Raw genomic sequence first — 21,063 nt, forward strand, 5'->3', positions numbered from 1 at the left:
TTGTTGGTTTCAATATTCCCTGGAGATTTTTATGAGTTGGATGTTACCAGAACATTTTAACTTTAAACATCTACAAATATGAAGAGTAAACTGCAAAAAAAGAAACCTTATCAAGTGTTTTTGTCTTATTTTCAGTAGAAATTTGTCTTTTTAGACTCAACATGAGCCACATTCACCTGACCAGTCCAGAAAAACATCTGATTTCAAGTTATTTAGAGACAAAAATGAAAATATTCCACTTTTTAAAAGTGATTCAGAGCTCATTTTTGTCTTTAAAAAACTTAAAATTAGACATTTTTCTCGACTGGTCAGGTGAATGTGGCTCATGTTGAGTCTAAAAAGACATTTTCTACTTGAAAAAAAAACAGACAAAAACACTTGATAAGGTTTCAGTTTTTTGCAGTGTACTCCTCATATTTGTAGATTTAGGGTTAGGGTTAGTTTAAATGTGAGATCTAGTTGAATTACTCAACATGTTATCTGTAAACACCCAACTAATCAAAATGTCAAGGGAAAATTGAAGCCATCAAAAATTTTGATAAGGTCTGAAAAATAATAATGCTCAAAATTTAAATCACTGCTTGAGTAATTAAATAATTAAGACCTTTTACACTGTAAAAAAAAAACTGAGATCTTATCAAGTGTTTTTGTCTGATTTTCAGTAAAAATGTCTTTTTAGACTCAATCTGAGCCACATTCACCTGAGCAGTCCAGAAAATCTGATTTCAAGTGATTTAAAGACAAAAATGAAAATATTTCACTTATTAAAAGTGATTCAGAGCTCATTTTTGTCTTTAAATAACTTTAAACAAGACATTTTTCCCAACTGGTCAAGGGAGTGTGGCTCATACCAAGTATAACAAGACAAGATTTACTGTAAAAAATAAGATAAAACACTTGATAAGAGTTCAGCTTTTTACAGTGTACTCTTCATATTTGTAGAGTTTTGTAGTGTAAGTGTGAAATCAGTGTCAAAAATTTCAGATTTAGTTGAATACCTCCGCACAAATGATCTGTAAACATCAGACTAATGAAACATTCAAGGGATTATTAAAACCAACAGACATTTTTGATTAGGCAAGAAAAATAAAAATGCTTCAAATTTTAAACACAGCTTAAGTACTAACATAATGAAGACCTTTTACACTGTAAAAATCTGAAATCTTATCAAGTGTTTTTGTCTGATTTTCAGTAACAAAATGTCTTTTTAGACTCAATCTGAGCCACATTCACCTGACCAGTCCAGAAAAAGTCTTGTTTTAAGTTATTAAACGAGAGTAGTGATAATATTTTACATATTAAAAGTGATTCAGAGCTCATTTTGTCTTAAAATAACTTAAAATCAGACATTTTTCTGGACTAATGAGGTGAATATGGCTCATGTGAAGTATAATCAGACAATTTTTTACTGAAAATGAGACAAAAACCCTTGATAAGGTTTCAGTTTTTTGCAGTGTGCTGGTGTCTGCCTCGTTACAGTCCTCGTTATCTTGTTCTCCAGACCTCTCTTTAACTTCACTGTCCTCTGATTATTCGTTTTTTTTTTTACTCCCATCCTGAAGAAGACAAATGAAGTGTGTAACCACAGAGAGACAGAGCGCTCACGTAGGGCGAAAACAGAGTCTGGGAAAACATTCCTCAGACGAGAAGACGAAAAGACAGGAAGAGGAGACGAGGAGCAGAAAGATGTGGACATAACATTTAATAACAGAGTATCAGAGAAAACATCACACACTGAGATTCAGAGGAGCCTGACAGTGGTCAGGTTAAGAGGATAAAACTTTAACTTTCAGTGTTTTTTTTTTTAAAGAGGGTCAAAGACGGCTAACGCTAACACTGAGGCTGAAGCTGGGAGAGGAAGTGTGGATGAAGATGTTTCCAAAGTGGTCGGAGAGGCCACAGGTCGCCTCAGGAGCCAGGGTGGGATCCCTGCCAGAGCGGGGCAGGAGGTGTTGACGAGATGCAAACGAGTCGGCCCCATCAGCAGCCACAGAGAGGCTGATAACCCACTTTCCACCGCGCAGAGACGAGCTCTTTATAAGGGCTTTCTGACGGGGCCCCCGGCACCTGAACGCACCCAAAATAACCCTGGTCTGAGTCCTGATCCTGTGGGCCGTGGCTCCACGCCAGCATGTTTCCCCTTTAACGGGCACAACACACCACAGTCCTCTTTCAAAACCAGAGACCAGAGTTTGGTTTTCAGCTGAGAAACGTCTCGTTGGTCGTTTTCAGGAGTAGATCTTTGGGTCGCTGTGACTCCATCGCTCAGACATCTTGATTCAGAGGGTCACGGAGAGGAAAGAGGAGCTGTAAAAAGGAGAAAAGGAGGCCGTTGCGTGCTGACTGTCATCCTGCTTTAAGTGTAATAGTCCCCATCGTAAAGTCCCTTTCTTCCTCAGAGGGTGAGCCCAGATTTATAGTTTGACAGACTCAGATCTCCGGCTCGATGTGGCACAGCGAGGATCTCTGAGTGATTTTAATGTTTGATCAAAACTACGACTTGATTCTTGAACATTCAGTGAGATTTCCAATGACACACGTCAGCAAATCATGAAACCTCTGAACTAATGCAGAGCATGAAGCTAACGCTAGCCGCCCAGAGGTCACAGGCTCTAACGAACAGCTGACAGCATCATATACAAAGGAAATGTTTGATTTATAGAAACATACAAACAGCTTTCACTTCTGTAGTGGTTCATGTCTCAGAAACGATATTTCCCCCTCACATCGGGCTTCAGCTTCACTCTTTGAGCCGTTTCCCATCTCCAGCTCGTCGCACTTCATCATCCAAATCTGAAAAATTTCAAAGCTCCTCCGCTCCCTGTGATCGTTGTCCCAATCTGGTTCCTATTCAGCCAAAATAAGCCCAACAGGCCTTTTTCTGTCTCTAATTGGGACGTTTTCTGAGCTGGAGGCCGTCCCGCTCACTACACCTCTTCCCCTGTGATCCAGCTAATTTAAGGCTCCCAAAACAAAGGGCGCAGAGCAGAGCGCTGTAATTATTTCATGACAACAAACTCCTCCACCCTGAGAAACACGCACGGTACCACGATAAAAACCAAAACAAACGTTTACCACAGATGATACTCAGCTCTTAATGAGATGTCAGCAGACCTCGTCCAGGACAGGGGAATGTGGCGAGGAGGGAGCAGCTGATGTCAGCCATGTTGGCCCCTGTCATTCCTCAAGTGGCCCTCTGCCTGGGAAGCGATAGCTCGATAGCCTGAGAACGGGCAGTAATCTTATCACAGCAGGGAGCACGCAGAGGAGAGGAGACCCAGACTGAGGGGAACAGACACAGACACATATCTACAGACTGATAATTGCTCTGATAATGGATTAAGATGAGGAGGAGATAACGGAGGAAACATCCCAAACACAGCGTCTGGAAACGTTCAGATAATACAGACTGTAACAGAACAAACCTCACCTCATCGTGTTGAAACACCACAGGAAGTGGACGTTACACGTCGACACAAAACAATACAGTACAATATGATACAAGCCAGTACAACAATATACTAATATTATTAAGTTATTATTTATTGTTAATAATAATAGTGAAATAGTTAACACTGACCTGTGAGCAGCCTCTCCACACAGTGAATAGTTCATAGTTTTAATCAGTCGTGTAGACCTTCATAACACTCATTATTCGTGAAGTCGCCCTCGGTCTCAGAGAGGTCGGTGACCCCTGCTGTAAAGAATCAGACAATATGATAGAGTAAGATTAATATCATTGATGATACGATACAATATGATATGTCACGATTTGATATGATACAAAAATACGATACGATCTGATACAAAACAACATGATATAAAACGATACTATACGATGACACGAAACAAAAAGATACGGATCAATACAAAATGATACAATGATACGATACCATACGAGATGATGATATGATGATACGATATGCCACGATACAAAACGTTACAACACAATAAGATACAATGTGATAAAATACACTGTGATACAATACGATACTTTATGATGAAACAATAAGATGATAGGATATGATAAGATGATACAATATGAAACAAAACGATATAATATGATGTGATGAAACAATATGCTACTACACAATGTTAGGACATGACACAGTTTGATATGATACTATGAAACCATACAATAAGATATAATGTGAAATAATATTCTACAATACAATCCTATACGATGATACGATATGACACAATATAATCCAATAAGATATGATATGATGATTAATATAGTACAATATGATACAATATTATACAATAAAACCATATGATACATATTACATAAGGGTATAATGGTACGATATAAGATATGATGCAGTAGAATACCTTGCAATACAATGTAATATGATGATACAATGCGATATGATATGATTGGATATGACAGGACACGAAAAAATTCTTTGTTAGGTTACGATACAACATAAAATTATACGATGGTATGATATATGATGGTATGATGTACAATACGGTATGATATAAGATACGGTTTACTATACGATGCTCTTCCAAGATGGCAGCCAAGCCAATCCATTGTCTGTGTGTCTGTGCATGAGGTCTGTGTTTCTTAAGCTGTTTGTCTGAAACTTCACCTCATTTTTGACCTGAATGTGTGCTGCTTTCAAGAAAAACATATCCCCACTAATCTGGGGACACTGGATTGTATATATCTCTGGGATGCAGTAGGATTGCCACTCCATGTTTGAGCAGGGAATGTCTGATGCCCAGGGCCTGACTGCATTTTCACCAGATATTATATAAGATGGTATGACATACGAATGGGTATGATATACGATACGGTATTACAGAAGATGCTATGATATACGATACGGTATAATATATGATGGTATTATATAAGATATGGTAAAATATATGATATGGTTTTTTATAAGATACAGTATGATATGATGGTATGACATACTATAGGTTATGTTTTAAGATACAATATGAATCAATAATACAATACAATTGATAATGATATGATATGATGAGATATGATATGATGAGATATAATATGATACGATAAGAAATGATAAGATACAATGAGATACAATATGATACTATATGATACAACATGATACAACATGATTTGATGATATGAATTGATATGTCACAATATGGTACGATACGATATGATACATTATGATAAGATATGCTATGATAAGATACGATACTAAGATACGACACAGTACAGTATCAGTGATATGCAACAGGAGACTGTACACACAACATGATACTCAGGATGAGCCATTAGGGAAATTCATCTTTAGCTCCAAACACTGAATACTGATGGTTTGTTATTACTTGTTCTCTCTAAGTGTAGCAGCAGACATGTATTGAAAAATTACAAATCAGTTGTTGGTAAACCACGTCCCCTTCAGCTGTAAACACACACAGGCTGCAGAGTTTCCTACAGAGTTTCCTACAGAGTTTCCATCCTCTGCTCTGACAGCAGCACTCTGATGCTCCGGCTCTTCAGCATATCTCAAGTGGACGCTGTGTCCGTCCTGGGAACTCTAAACACAGATAAAGCTGCTGCAGCTGACTGCAGAGCTGCTGGAGCGCTGAGGAGAGCCGGAGCGAGGAGGAGGAGGAGGAGGAGGAGGAGGAGGAGGAGGCCGGCTGTAGCTCTGTATCTCTGTGTGAGGATTAACTGATATCAAAGCCAGTTTGCTCTGCTCACAGATAGAGGACAGACGGTTTGGACGACCCATCAGGACGTTATCCTCTTTAAATAACTTTGGTTTCCAGACGAGGTTTTAAGTTTTCTGATGATGTATTTACACTACGTACAGTATTTTCTCTATAACTCTGATTAACTACGTATTTAACACACACTGTATGAGTAATAATAACCAACATGAAGAAGTCCTTAGCTTCACTTCACATCTGTTTGAAGCAGCTGTGGATCAGACTGTGCCTCCTCCTCCTCCTCCTCCTCCTCCTCCTCCTCCTCCTCCTCCTCCTCCTCCTCCTCCTCCTCCTCCTCCTCCTCCTCCTCCTCCTCCTCCACCTTCTCCTCTTTATGAATGGATGTTACTTGTTATGACAGATGACAGCTCTGGAGACAGAGACGGTCTCCATGGTAACCCCAGTGTTTGGACCAAAAACAAACCCACCTACCACTGGCCGTCCTCCTCCCCGGGGAGCGTTCACGCCGCCGTCTGAAAGGCACAAATCTTCATGGAGGAGACTAAATCCTGGAGTGACAGCAGCCATGAATAACCTACAATCACATGAAGACAACAGCTCAGAGTAACCACAAACAGATGGAGCTAACTCCACTGCTCTTTCCTCCTGAGCTGCTGGTCATGTAGTCATCAGGTCATGTGATTATGTTTTTCACCGTCCTGGCAGCTGAGGGGACGACAGAGCGCTCCTTCACCAGATGATAGACCGTCACATCTCCTGCAGGAGATAAATGACAGGATCATTTGACGTTTGGCCAGAGGGAAACATTTGGGAGTAGATTCTTGTCAGATGTTGGAAAAACACACCAGGTGGTGAAAGTTTTAACAGAAGAAATAAAGATTAATGGAGAAATTTGAGGGTCAAACTGTGACACATCATAAAATCATCCATAAATATTTCTACTTCCTGTTTTTATCTGTGTACCGTTCCTGTCTTACCTCAGTGATACATGTCTGTGTTGGTGGAGAGCAGACTCAGAGCGCAGGGTTTGACGCTGTCGCAGTGCTAGTTTTCAACCACAAGGGTGCAGCATCGCACCACATCACATCCTGCTACTGTGATGAAACTTTAACACATCCAATAAATTAAGCAATAAGCAAAAGTCCACTCACAGCTGGGCAGATACAGTTTTTTGGATTTTTTTTTCCTTATTACTGACGTGAAAAAAACAGCGTTCACTCCCTTAAATGCAAAACAAAGTGGATATAAGCTGAACTTAACACCAGCAGATTAAAAAACATAGAAGAAAAAAATATATTTATAAACATGGTTTAGCTTAAGAATCAGTATTGGCAAGAACTTTATGATACACACCCCGATACTTGGGTCAGGATACGACTATATCACGATTTATAACGATATTCGACAATTATAGAAAAAAATAGAGATGATGTTAATGTAAACCACAGTTTTCCCCCAAACTGAAAGGAAATTAAATCAAAACAACTGAACTCAACTTTTCTATTTTATTGTCATATTTTTTTCCGAGTCGGCTAAAATGTGATTTTTTTTAATACTAATATTGAGAGCTGAATTATCGATATTGTGTCAGAGCCAAGCAGCAACCTCTGGTCTGAGAATATGAGACGATGCTGAAGCTCTAAAATCTGCTGTTTCTCCAGCGTCCTCTTGAGGCTGGCTCTGGAAGTACAGGAAGTCACAAACACACCAAGCAAAAGCAGAAATTAACCTTTTTACAGCCTGGTTCAACAAACGTCTCCTGTCTGAGTCGATAACTTTACTACCAGCTCCCTCTGTACGGGGGGTGATTTTTTCTAACTCAGCCGTTCAGAGGATATTAAGATCGCGAGCTCCCCCAATCAGAGGCACAGCTGAGGGTCACATGACCAACAGGCGCCCTATGGCTGTAGGTGAAGCCCTTTCCACTACCAATATGGCTGCTATAGCCGATCTGCTTCAATTTCCGTTTCAGAAACAGACGGGTGACGTCGACGAGACTAGATCCATGTTTTATACAGACTATGGTCGGAGGTCAAAGTATCTTCTTATATTGCTGTATCCATTTTTTCCACACCTCAGTTAACCTGGTTTCCATTTGAATAACAAAAAATAAGAGACCTGAGATTTAGAGATTTGAAATCTTCACCTCATTTATATTCCAGCTGAAAAACCATAAAAAGTAAGATCCAGAGGAGAAAAAAACTCTGTTAATGAAATCTTGATTTTTGGATCTGATTTTGTGTCAGGACCCAGAGCTGCTTGTGAACCAGGTAAAGTCTGAGAGATGCAGATGTTTCTAACCCTGTATGTAAACTCGTCTCCTTCAGGTGTGAGAGAAAAAGAAAAACACCAGAGGCCAAAGACGAGCTCTGAGCTCTGAGGCTCAGACACAGACACAGGCTGCCAGGGCGACACTTTCTGGGTCACAATCTTTGCTTTCCAAAACAATGATCAATCAACCGATCAAAAGGAAAATATTTTTAATTTTGAATCAAGTTTTTTGCACCATTCCTCATCACCTGCACTAACCTAGCATGGTGTAAACAAATGCATCTTTAAACAACTCTGACGTTAAATCCTCCTCAAATCACACAGCATCAAAATGAGAGCAAAATGTTAAAATGAAAATGTTTGATTATAATACATTTCAGCATAAAAGTACGGAAGTGTATTGCATTCACTTGAAGGAAAAAAAACAATTCAGGTAATTTATTCTTCGGTGTGTTTATTGTGGAAATTAATTTTGTTTTTCTGATTAATAGGTTTTTATTGGTTTGTTTTTTGTTTCAATTATTTCAGTTTTTATGAGTAATTTTTTTTCCTGTTTTTATGAGTAATTTTTTTTCCTGTTTTTATGATGATTTTTTTTTCTGTTTTTATGAGTAATTTTTTTTTCTGTTTTTATGAGTAATTTTTTTTCCTGTTTTTATGAGTAATTTTTTTTCTGGTTTTATGAGTAATTTTTTTTTCTGTTTTTATGAGTAATTTTTTTTTCTGTTATCAGATTACTTTTTTCCTGTTTTTCTGAGTAATTTTTTAAAAACTTTTTTATGGGACACGGGAGCCACCACACATCCACGGGAGTCGACTACAGGTTGGAAGTTCTCACGGGATTTCTAAGTATCTCGATACTTCAGGAAAAAATTACCCTGAAAAACAGGAAAAAAGTCATCTGAAAACAAAAAAATAACTCATAAAAACAGAAATAATAATAACAAAAAATAAACCAATAAAAAAAATATATTAATCAGAAAAACAAAATTAATTACCACAAAAAACAAACCAAAGAATAAATTACTCTAAAAAACCTGAGTTGTTTTTTTTTTCTTCAAGTGAACGCAATACGCTTCGGTATAAAAGCTCCTTTAATTTGTTTTATTTTACTTTTACAGGAGTTTGATCCATGTTCCATCTGTTTTCATGGAGGATCAGGCTGAACTGACAGCTGACCAATCAGAGGAGGAGGTCGTTCTGTCAACTTTTAGCAACACGTTTGTTTTTTAACTGGGAAAAAAAAACATAAGTCACGTCGTCATGAATTCTTCTCATGAGTGAAAATGAAAACACACACCATCGTCTCTTTCATGTTGTTTTTTAGTTTACTGTCACATTTATCTGTCAACAAGTTAAAAAGAAGACGATCCATTGGTCGTTTGTACACGCTCAGTTCTGACGACACCATGGGATAAAGGTCAGAGGTCAGAGGTCAAAGGTCAGTCCCATGCTTTACTCAGTCACATCCACTGTAGATTATTTAAAGTGGGGGTGGTTCGTGGTCCTCCTCAGAGCTTCTTCCTCATCTTACCCTTCTTCTGCCCGCCCCGTCCGAACCCGGACCTCTTCACCTCCCCGACCCACTGCTTGTTTCTGCCGCGCAGGTTTTTCAGTCCCCCGCTCTGCAGGAACTTGTGTTTCTGCTGCTTCTTCCTCTGCTTCAGGATCTGCTCGCGCGTCTTCAGCTCCGAGCGAACTCTGCGGCCGTCCGGCGTCGTCTGCTGTCCGACCGGCCGCTGGTGGTTGGGATTCTGAGGGTTGGCGCCACGCCGGCCGCGGCCACGGCCTCGACCTGGATGATGAAGAAAAAAAACAACTTAGCCTGTACTCACAGATGTTTCCTTTCTGCTGCGAAGCTGCACGCGCTCCGTTACCTCCTCCTGGTCTTCTTCCTCCTCCAGTTTCTCCATCTGACCCTGAGCCTGCATCATCAACTTTGTATTTCTTCTTCCACTCCTCGTAGCTGACGCGTTGGTTAAGGAATCAAACGTTTCACAGCTCTGAATTATCAACAGGAGGACGTTAAACATTTCACAGAGAGGATTTCTGCTGAAGGATACAAGTTCTTCCTGTTCTTCTTGTTGCTGATGACCTGTCCCCCGTCCGTCCTGATCTTCTTCTTCTGGTCCTCCTTTCCTGTCTCTGTGACAAAGCGCTTCCTCTTGCGGTCCCTGAAAATCAAACTCGGTTATCATCTGAGGTTAGGATCAGGATCAGACCCTGAGGGATCAGACCCTGAGGGATCAGACCGAGCCGGACTCACCATTTCATGATCCGTTTGTGCTGGTTCATCCTCTCGCCCTCGTCCCCCATGAGGTCCAGGACGGCTGAGGACGCCTGCTTCTCAAAGGCGCTGCCCTCTCCGCTGAGGCTCAACCTGAAGCCACACAGACCGAGGGTCACATGTTAAACCACAAAGATCAGGATCTGACGCTGAAACAGGAAGTGATGTCACCTCCTCACCCTCGCTCTGAGTTGAAGTCTTTGGGTCTGTACGGGATGTAGTACTCCTCATCTTTCCCCGACTGTTTGCTCTTTTTGCTCCTCGGCCGCTCTTCTCCGTCTCTCTGCTGCACTTTTCTTTTTCCACCAACCACAGAGGAGAACACCTCCTGGTGGACACATGAGGAACTACACGTTAAGATATCAACTTCAACTTCAACTTTATTTTATTTGTATGGCACTTTTCATGCTTCTGCAACACAAAGTGCCTCACAGAGGATAAAAACAAAAGGGAAGACCAAAAAAAACAAAACAAACAAAGACAAAGGAATACCATTAAAACCCCAAACCTCCCACCCCCACAAATATACCCACTGAACACGGTAACACCCACGCACATACATAGACATACATACCGGCACACACAAACATACACGCACACACACACACACGCGCACACACACACACACACGCACACACACACACACACACACATAGACAGGCTGTTGATGAGGAGACATGGCTGGGCACCAAGATCTGAGGTGAGGAAAAAGCTACCTTTGGGGGCTGCGCACACCGGGAGGAGCCATGGCCCGTGGCTGAAAGGGGCGCCACCCCAGGGACCACCCCAGCCCAGGCAGACAGGTGGCTCCACACCAAGGTGTAGAGCTCACTAGCCACCAGGGCCGGAGCCATCCATGGGACAGCGCCCCAATCAGTGGGCCAAAAACAGCTCCCGGTGTGGCAGACCCCCAGGAGGAAACACTGGAAAACCGAGGGACTAAAATAGTAGAATGAGATAAAAGGTCTAGAAGCTAAAACTGAAGGAATAAAACAGTAGAGATTAAATAAATCTTTATCCTAACATAAACATCAAACAACATTGAAATGAAACAACATAATAGAACAGGATAAACTAATCTAATAAATAGATAAATAAATAAATAAATAAATAAATAAATAAACAAAACAGAATTAATAATAATAGTAAAAAGTAGAGTAATAATAAAAAAGTGTAAAGATAGGGGTAAGCATAAAAAGAGGTTAATCTAGTCAGTTAAAAGCCTGATTAAAAAGATGGGTCTTGAGCCTCTTTTTAAAAATATCAACATTCTCTGCGCCCCTGAGGCTCTCCGGGAGGCTATTCCACAATCGGGGACCATAATAATAGAATAGAATATCACTGGCCACAGAGGAGAAAAAGGGTTCACAGGAATATTTACGGTCACTGAATCCAGGACATCAAACATGTATCCACGATAGAAACACAACATTAATTTAACTAAAAGGTCAAAAAGTCTTTTTCAGTTTAATCTTTGAGCAAACTTTAAGAATTATGGATTCAATCAATGATGTAAGGATTCACTAAACTCACAATTTGCTGATTTCTGATATAGAGTTTTTTTTCTTTTATAAATATCAATACATACAAAGAAAAAACAAAAGATCCCAAAACTGGATAAGCAGAAAGAAAAACTCTCATTGTATCTGCCCCTTCTTTCACAGGATACAAATCACACCATTACATTACAATGATAATAATACGATTTTCTCACCATTTTTTTAAATTTACATTTAAAACACACACACACACACACGTATTTTAATGTATAAAACTACAAAATATATTTTTTCTGATTTTTAACAAATTAAAGAGAATCCCCTTATTAATTCTCTGAAGTAAAGTTTGTCCTTTTTCTTAAAGTGGAAGTGAAATTATATTATAATTATTTTTATAATTAAATTAAAATTTATTGTATTTTTTTTAAATAAGAAAAAAATAAATCTAATTTTAATAAAAAGATTTTGATTTTAAAAAAAAATTAAAAAATGTTTTTTTTTTAAACTAATCTCACATCAGAATAACCAAATGAAAAATACAAATAAACAAAATCTCTTCATGTTTTCCTGGTTTAGGATTTACGTTTGTTTTAAAGAGGGCCTCACGATTTATTTTATATTTTATATTTTATTTTATATTATAGCAGATTTAAATCATCACGTTCGTCTCACCTTAGTGTCAAATTATGATTTTGTTTGTTTTCTGTTCCATCGAGAGAGATAAATTAATCATAAAAAAACTTTTTGATTTAACTTGAATTATTCTTGAAGCATGTTTTTCTGGTCTGATATTTTTTTCAAACTGTTAAGGAAATAAGATGAGGTTGAGAAAGCATGTCTTGCCTGCAGAGCATCGTCGTTCTCGTCGTCGTCGTCGCCTGAAGAGTGTGATAACCCGTCGTCCTCGGCCGTGGCGTTGGCGGGCGTCTGCAGCCGGCTCTCTGCAGCCAGGTCGTCCCTCTGTTTGCTGAATTTGTCGACGAGCCTCGTGTCTTTGGAGCGTTTGGCGCGCATCACCTCGCTGGCCTGTGTTTTACTGCTGGAGTTGATTTCAAAGATGGTCTGAAAGAAAACGACGGAAAGGTTTTTTAAGGGGAAACCGTCACTGTCAGACTGTCAGCGTCAGTCTCAGCTGAAACTCACTGATCTGGATTTGTATCCTTTGATGGCGTCGACGATGTGAAGCCGCTCCAGCTCCATCTTCTCCAAACCGGACCCTGAGGGACAAAAACCAAACACGGTCACCAGAGATCCTCCAATCATCATCATCACTGCTTCATCCTCCTCCTCCTCACTGACCTAACAACGGGTGCACGGCCATGCAGGACAGGTCGGTGCTCTTCACGCGTCTGATGGACTCAGGGGAGGGGTGGGGGCGGGACTTCAGGTACTGCTTGTAGGCGTTCTCTGAGATTCGGTGCAGGTTTTGCAGGTCCAGGGAGTTCTCGTGAGCCGTGATGAGGTGGGAGCTTTCGTCGTCCAGGATGCTCTGAGGGACCCGGCCGAACACGCCGTCTGAGTCTGGAGGAAAGGGTTAAACTGTAGCAGGAAATGACACGGGTGGGAGGAACGTTGACTTTGGAGGATTCTCCGAGCTCACCTTTGGCGTGCTCCGCCGTGGCGAACTGGACCGGCCTCCCCAGGAAGAGGTGGAGGTCGTAGACAAACGCCATCTCATCCTGACACACCATGCTGTACGCCGTGCCTCTGCGCCCGGCACGCCCCACACGGCCTGATGGGAAGAGGAGAGGAGGTGAGCCACATGCTAAAAAAACGCTGATTCTGTGACTCAGCGTTTCAGCCGCATCGTCCTGTGACTCGGCGTTTCAGCCACCTCGTCCTGTGACTCAGCGTTTCAGCCGCCTCGTCCTGTGACTCGGCGTTTCAGCCGCCTCATCCTGTGACTCAGCGTTTCAGCCGCTCACCGACTCTGTGCAGGAAGAGCTTGGCTTTGGACGGGAAGTTGTAGTTGATGACGTTGTCCAGCAGGGGGATGTCTATACCACGAGCGGCGACGTCCGTCACGATCAGCACCATGGCTTTCCGATGCACAAACTTCCCGATGTTGATCTTCCTGGCGGTCTGGTCCAGGGCGCTGTAGATGTAGGCGCAGTCCAGACCCTCTGAGGACAGCAGCTGATCGTCAGGAAGAAACCGGAGGTTAAAAACTAACCACAGCGCATGATTCAGAGGCTCTGATTGGCTGATTGTGTCTCACCTCTTTGAGGTACTCCACGTGGTGCTTGGTGGCCACGAAAACCACGGTTTGCTCCTGAGGTTTGACCACGTTCCTCAGCAGATGGAGCAGCAGGGCCGGTTTGTCGTCCACTCGCAGATGGAAAAGCGACAGCTGAGGAGAGAGTTAGAAACTGGATCAACGACGTCCTGATGATGAGCCTTCTTAGTTTGACTTTAATATGGACTCATGTTTTTCTGGTCTGACAGATTTTATGATCGCTTAAAGAAAAAATAACATCTGATTGTTTTTCATATTAAAAATAAATCTCAGTTATAAAGTGTGACGGATCAGATGGTTTGATGCTTCTCGTCTTTACCTTAATCTGATCACTGAGCTTTGAGTCCACATCCAAACGGATCAGCACCGGTTCAGTCAGACCTTAAAGTCAAACACAAACATCAAGTTAGTTTTAACTGGCAATATTTTTATATATCACTGTCAGGTTAAGATAATTTCTATGATTAGTATTATTGCATATATTTTCATTTATTTTTATAATTTCATTCATTTTTATTTTTTTATTTTATTTTAATTTTATTTTAATTTTTTAAGGCGTAATTTAATTTTCTATTTATGGCAAAAAATTTGTATGGGTACGTGAATTTTATATCCTGTATTTTATCTTTGATTTTTATACACATACATATCTGTACTTATTTATAGGGGAAAAAAATCGATTAATAAGTTAATTTATATGGCACACTTAAAAACAACCACAGTTAGCCAAAGTGTTGGAAAACTTAAAACAAAAATATGGGTTAAAAAAATAAAAATATTGAAAAAATAAACAAATACCAGAAAAGGGTGACCTCAATAAATAGGAGCAAATAAAATAAAAACAGGTTGTTGTTATTAAAATAATGTTTTAAGACATTTTTAATCTCGCAGACGTAACTCCGACCTCACCTGCTCGGGCGAACTCCACCAGCAGTTTGGGCAGCGTGGCCGAGAACAGCAGAGTCTGACGAGTGTCCGGAAGTCTCCGGATGATCTCCTGGAGCTGCTCAGCAAAACCCATTTCAAAGAGTCTGACCAGGAACAAAACAAAGATCAGACCCCAAAAACCCACTCATCAGACTCAAAAACTCTCTTATCAGACCCCAAAAACCCACTCATCAGACCCCAAAAACCCACTCATCAGACTCAAAAACTCTCTTATCAGACCCCAAAAACCCACTCATCAGACCCCAAAAACCCACTCATCAGACCCCAAAAACCCTCTCATCAGACCCAAAAAAACCAACTCATCAGACTCCAAAAACCCTCTCATCAGACCCCTAAAACCCACTCATCAGACCCCTAAAACCCACTCATCAGACCCCTAAAACCCACTCATCAGACCCCAAAAACCCACTCATCAAACCCCAAAAACCCAATCATCAGACCCCAAAAACCCACTCATCAGACCCCAAAAACCCGCTCATCAGACCCCAAAAACCCGCTCATCAGACCCCAAAAACCCTCTCATCAGACCCCAAAAACCCTCTCATCAGACCCCAAAAACCCTCTCATCAGACCCAAAAAAACCAACTCATCAGACTCCAAAAAAACCCACTCATCAGACCCCAAAAACCCGCTCATCAGACCCCAAAAACCCAATCATCAAACCCCAAAAACCCACTCATCAGCCCCTAAAAACCTGCTCATCAGACCCCAAAAACCTGCTCATCAGACCCCAAAAACCCACAAATCAGACCCCAAAAACCCACTCATCAGACCCCAAAAACCCACAAATCAGACCCCAAAAACCCACTCATCAAACCCAAAAAAACCTGCTCATCAGACCCCAAAAACCTGCTCATCAGACCCCAAAAACCCTCTCATCAGACCCAAAAAAACCAACTCATCAGACTCCAAAAAAACCCACTCATCAGACCCCAAAAACTCCTTATCAGACCCCAAAAACCCACTCATCTGACTCCAAAAACCCACTCATCAGACCCCAAAAACCCACAAATCAGACCCCAAAAACCCACTCATCAAACCCCAAAAACCCACTCATCAAACCCCAAAAACCCACTCATCAAACCCCAAAAACCTGCTCATCAGACCCCAAAAACCCACAAATCAGACCCCAAAAACCCACTCATCAAACCCCAAAAACCCACTCATCAAACCCCAAAAACCCACTCATCAAACCCCAAAAACCTGCTCATCAAACCCCAAAAACCCACTCATCAAATCCCAAAAACCCACTCATCAGACCCCAAAAACCTGCTCATCAGACCCCAAAAACCCTCTCATCAGACCCAAAAAAACCAACTCATCAGACTCCAAAAACCCTCTCATCAGACCCAAAAAAACCAACTCATCAGACTCCAAAAAAACCCACTCATCAGACCCCAAAAACTCCTTATCAGACCCCAAAAACCCACTCATCTGACTCCAAAAACCCACTCATCTGACCCCATGCCCACTCATCAGACCCCACGCCCACCTGTCCAGGTGATTCCAGGTGAACCTGAGCTGTGAAGTGAAAACACGTCTCACCTGTCGGCCTCGTCAAACACCACGTACTCCACGCTGTGCAGCTTCAGGTTCATTTCTTTGATGACGTGCATGAGGCGACCGGGGGTGCCGATGACTCTGTGGGGGAGGCAGAGGACGATCAGGACTACAGGGTCCAGAAGAGGATCTAGATCAGTAAATGGATCTGGGACAGAAACACTCACATGTCGGGGTTTTCATGAAGAGCAGCAAACTGGTCGTCCATCCTGAGAGACAGAAGGAGAGCAGAGTTTTATTTCAGAGTTTACTCAGAAACTGACTGAAGATCAGGACTAAAATAAGACCCTTACCTGTCTCCACCCAGGATCAGGGCGGTCTTCAGGCCTGTGAACTTTCCTAACTGTAAAAACAGAAACAGACAGAGAGCATCAGCTCTTTACTCCAGGAAGTCAAATAAAAAACATATTTCAGCTGACTCAACAAATAAAACTCAAAGAAACTCTTTTTGATCCAAACCTCTTTGGTGAACTTCATGGTCTGCAGGGCCAGCTCTCTGGTTGGGGTCAGGATGAGGGCCCTGGCTCCGGTCTGGGCCTGGGGGGCCTTCAGCTTCTCAAACATGGGCACGAGGAAGGCAGCAGTCTTACCGCTGCCGGTCCTCGCCATGGCCACGATGTCTTTGCCGTCCAGGATCACGGGGATCGTCTGAAGAGACGAAGAGGAGGGTCAAAAACGTGGACTGGGATTTTAGGATTCAAAAACCTGTGACCAGACCTGGACCCACCTTTCTCTGGATGGGGGTGGGGACTTTATAACCCTTCTTCATGACACCTTTATAGACCGGGTAGCTGAGCCCTGCAGTCAAACATCACACAGATTAATATGGATAAACAAACAGGAAACACTTCCTGTGTTTGAGCTCTGCACTAAGTCCTACCCATGGACTGGAAGCCCCCAGACTTCTTCTTCTTCTTGTTCTGGGCTCTGACCAGCTCCCTGGTGTCCGGCTCCACGTCTGAGAGGTGGTCTGAGGACGCAGGGAAGCGCGGCAGCTTCCTCCCCGTCTGTGAGTCAAACAAGGAAACAAAAAGATGTTAAATATGAAACAAATGTTTCTAAAACCTGTTCCTCTACTGTCTGTATTGATGCATAATGAATACAGTTAAACTGATCTAAACACTGTTTCTCTCTCAAGGAGTTATCTCCTGCTTAGAGGCTGTGAGGACCAAGGTTATAATAATTAACTAAAACGAAACTAAAAACAAAAACTAAAATTTAAAACACGTTGCAGTTAACTCAAACTAATAAAAACTAGAATGCCCGCTCTAAAACTAATTAAAACTAAACTGTAATTGAAAATCCAAAACTACAATAACCTTGGTGAGGACTGTCCAGAGTTGTTTTTCCAGGATAAAGACTCCGTTTCCCATGAGCACCATCACCCACTGTCTTAAAAACATGACTTGCCAAGGTGTGCATTTGTTTTGGAGCACATCTAAACAGCACTTTTCTTTGTTTAAGACAAACTTTTCCCATGATGCAAAGCGATGAGGAAATTTATTTATTTATTTAAAGGGTTCAGAAAAGCTTTTGGTTGAGAGGTGACAACAATCAAACTTCATCAACTCAGTTTGTCGTTCAGTGTCCTGGAAAGCTGTAGAAATGGTCTTTTAGACTTAACATGTTTTAACTTATTTAAGGACAAAATGAGGTCTGAACTGCTGTAACAAGAAAAAAAAAATCTGCCAAAAGAAGAAGAGAAAAGTTTTTGTATTAAACCATTTCTCTTCTTCCATTGGCAGATTTGTTTTTTACTTTTTACAGAAATTCAGACCTCATTTCGTCTTAAAATAACTTGAAATCAGACATTTTTCTAGACCTGGGGTCTGCACCTATACTTTCATAAGAGCCATTTTACCTCAGGTCACCTGGATTAAAGTCATTTGGGAGCCACAAAATGTATTTTATCTTCAGAATAAAGACAAAAAAGTGTATAAAATTCTAAACATACTAAAAATCTAGTAAATAATTATCTAAACAAAAGTTTTTTTTTTTCAGATAGAATTATACATGTAAGATCTAAGTTTTTTATTTCTAATAAAACTTGGGGGAAAAAAATGAAATATTTGTTATTTCATAAATTTGCTAAATTTATGAAATAAGTTGCAAGTTGCAAAATGTTTCAAAAATTTTAAAATTTCAAAAGTTTGCAAATTAAAAAATTAAATATTTATAAAATTTGCAAAAATTTGCAAATCTTCCAAAAACTTTTGAAATTCCAAAATTTGCCAAAATTTTATTTTTTAAAAAAAGCAAAAATAAAGTAAGAAATTAATTAATAAATAAATGGTAATTTCTTTTTTTTTAATTTGGTAATGTTTTAAAAATTACAAAATTTTCTTAAAAAGGATTAAAAAAAATTGCAAAAAAAAAACATAGTTGTTGTCAAAAAATGTTGAAGCTTTACTGCAAGAGGTGATGCATATTTAGTTCAACAAAATGTTAACACATTATTCTATTTGGTGTCAATGTCATGTATCATCAATACCCTCTGTAACAAACATAAAAATTCTTCATTTTAATATTTTTAAAGCTACAAGGAGCCACTGCAAAGGAGTCAAAGAGCCGCAGGTTGAAGACCCTTGTTCTAGACTGATCGGGTAAATGTGGCTTATATGAAGTATATTTAGACAAGTTTTACCTAATGTAAGACAAAAACACTTGATAAGATTTCAGTTTTTGCAGTGAGCTGTCTGAGTGTTTGGCTGTAACAGTCTAACTGAGCTCTTTAAAACAGCGAAGGTGACAGCTTTGCTTTCCGTCTGTTCAGATGTTTTTGTGTAGTTTTTAGTTACAGTTCATGAAAATAGCTGAAATCATAAATTTCCCCAGTGAATAAATGAATCAGGGGGCATCCGGATTTGAACCGGAGACCTCTTGATCTGCAGTCAAATGCTCTACCACTGAGCTATACCCCCACGCGCTCATTATGTATCAGAGTAAATCTATAGAAACACACCTGTGAGTTTAATCACTAAGGTGAATATAGTGTTTTAAGATGTTTTCCTTGTTAAACGACTCTTGTACTCACAGCTTCATCGTCTTTAACTTGAGCAGCCAGCTCGAAGTCTCCGCTGTCAGAGTCCGCCTCCCACTCCCTGCTTCCTGTGTGCCTCTTCTTCTTCGTCAGTTTCTTCTTCCTCTGCGCCATCCTGACGCTGGAGCCTCCGCTCGGTAAAATCAAATGTTCACTCTGAGGAATAAACTCGCTTTGGTGGTTAATCTGAGGTCTCAACCAACAACAACACGGAGGGCAGACATGTTGGAAACACGTGTGAGCGTCTTCTTCTCCGTCGCCTCCTTCTTCTTCTTCTTCGGTTCCGCTGTAGTCTCAGCACGACACTGCCCCCTGCTGCCTCCACACTGAACTACAGCTGGTAGTGAATATTTTCCTCCTCCTCCTCCTCCTGTGTCTCTTGTGCCGTTTTGTGGCCTGCTGTGTAATTTCCATTATCTTTAAAGCCTTACAGCCCGTTTCTGATGTAACAATAACTCATTTACTGACGGAGGGTTTGATGAGCCGCTCTTCAAAGCTGATACTGCAGCGGCTGAGCTCAACCATGAAACTCAATTTAATGCTCTGACATCTTCCATCCCCCACAAAACCAACATTTATAATTAAGTAGAGGAGACGGATTGTTTGCTTGAAGTTCATAAGACTTCGTTAAGACGAGGAGGAGAAGCAGCTTTCTGGATCAGGCAGATGGACAGGGTGTCCATAGAGTCTGTTTACAGGTTAAAATACAAATATATTACAAAGGCTATTGATGAGAAATCTTAATCAGATTTCTACAATGTTCTCAGTTGTTACTGCAGTCTTTAATCACAATGTATTTGTGTCATGAACCCCTCAAAATGGCCGCTCCCCAAGAAAATCTTCTTTATGTGCTTTGTGCAACTAATGGTGTCCAGATGGAGGAGTATTAGATTAAGTTTTTTTGTTTTTAATTATTTCCAACTCCTTACTTTGTAATAATTTTTCACATTTTTGATCCATTATTTGCATGTTTAATTTTTTTAAATTGTTGAATTGTCAATTCTTGGATCGCAATTTTTCAATAGTTCCGATTTTTGCTATTTTTAGTTGTTTTTTTTTTTTTTAACACCAGACCAAGTGACAAAGTTGAATAATTATGATGATGTCGACAAACTACATCAGGAGCCATATTTTCCCCAAAAATGCACATCAGATGTGAGTCAGTTTATAGGATTTATTCAGGGCATCTCAACTTTTTTTCAACCCAGCTTAAAAACAAAGATGAAGGATTTAAATTTGATCTTTTTTTTGTATTTGGAGTGGATCATTACTTTGAACGGCTCATTTGTCTTCCATGATATTTTAATCCTACATGTAACCATGGCTGCATTGTTTACATGTGAAATCAGCTGTTTGCAGCCTGTAGCATGTCAATGCTAACTGGTGCTAGGCCGGATGTTTCCCACAAGCTGAGGAGAAGGAGGTGAGGACGACGTGCTGGTTCTCAGGTGTGAGCTAAGAAGTGACGACATGGACCTGTCCTTCCATCCATCGTTATTGGGAACGTAAGATCTATCTCCAATAAGATGGACGAGCTAGCTGTGCTAACCCAGCAACAGAGGGAATA

At 40.6% G+C, this 21,063-nt stretch overlaps 1 protein-coding gene and 1 non-coding gene across 2 annotated transcripts; both read right to left on the reverse strand.

The window, feature by feature from the left end:
* Positions 1-9,073: 9,073 nt before the first annotated feature.
* ddx54 (DEAD (Asp-Glu-Ala-Asp) box polypeptide 54) lies at positions 9,074-19,827 on the reverse strand. The gene is made up of 20 exons (XM_074691108.1): positions 19,491-19,827; positions 17,337-17,463; positions 17,184-17,254; positions 16,916-17,104; positions 16,750-16,799; positions 16,624-16,665; positions 16,442-16,537; positions 14,858-14,979; positions 14,268-14,329; positions 13,931-14,062; positions 13,638-13,848; positions 13,313-13,444; positions 13,012-13,233; positions 12,856-12,929; positions 12,556-12,774; positions 10,393-10,541; positions 10,193-10,306; positions 9,990-10,100; positions 9,804-9,892; positions 9,074-9,721 (listed from the first exon to the last, which is right to left on the reverse strand). Exons 1-20 carry the CDS (start codon positions 19,608-19,610, stop codon positions 9,438-9,440), a joined length of 2,616 nt encoding a protein of 871 aa, XP_074547209.1. The 5' UTR covers positions 19,611-19,827; the 3' UTR covers positions 9,074-9,437.
* Positions 19,306-19,377, reverse strand: trnac-gca (transfer RNA cysteine (anticodon GCA)). Its single transcript has one exon. It is a non-coding gene; the product is annotated as a tRNA-Cys (tRNA).
* Positions 19,828-21,063: the final 1,236 nt, after the last annotated feature.

Source organism: Halichoeres trimaculatus, unplaced genomic scaffold (genome assembly GCF_033239565.1).
Source record: "Halichoeres trimaculatus isolate MK-OKI-2021-1 unplaced genomic scaffold, fHalTri1.1 fHalTri1_scaffold_16, whole genome shotgun sequence".
In the NCBI taxonomy this organism is placed as follows: Eukaryota; Metazoa; Chordata; class Actinopteri; order Labriformes; family Labridae; genus Halichoeres; species Halichoeres trimaculatus.

Excerpts from the sequence above, each read along its gene's own strand:
- ddx54 (XM_074691108.1), bottom strand. The coding sequence starts at position 19,610 with ATGGCGCAGAGGAAGAAGAAACTGACGAAGAAGAAGAGGCACACAGGA. Across the intron at positions 16,666-16,749 it reads CTGATCCTGGGTGGAGACAG|GATGGACGACCAGTTTGCTG; the intron begins GTAAGGGTCTTA and ends TCTGTCTCTCAG. Across the intron at positions 13,445-13,637 it reads GCTCTTCCTGCACAGAGTCG|GCCGTGTGGGGCGTGCCGGG; the intron begins GTGAGCGGCTGA and ends TCTTCCCATCAG.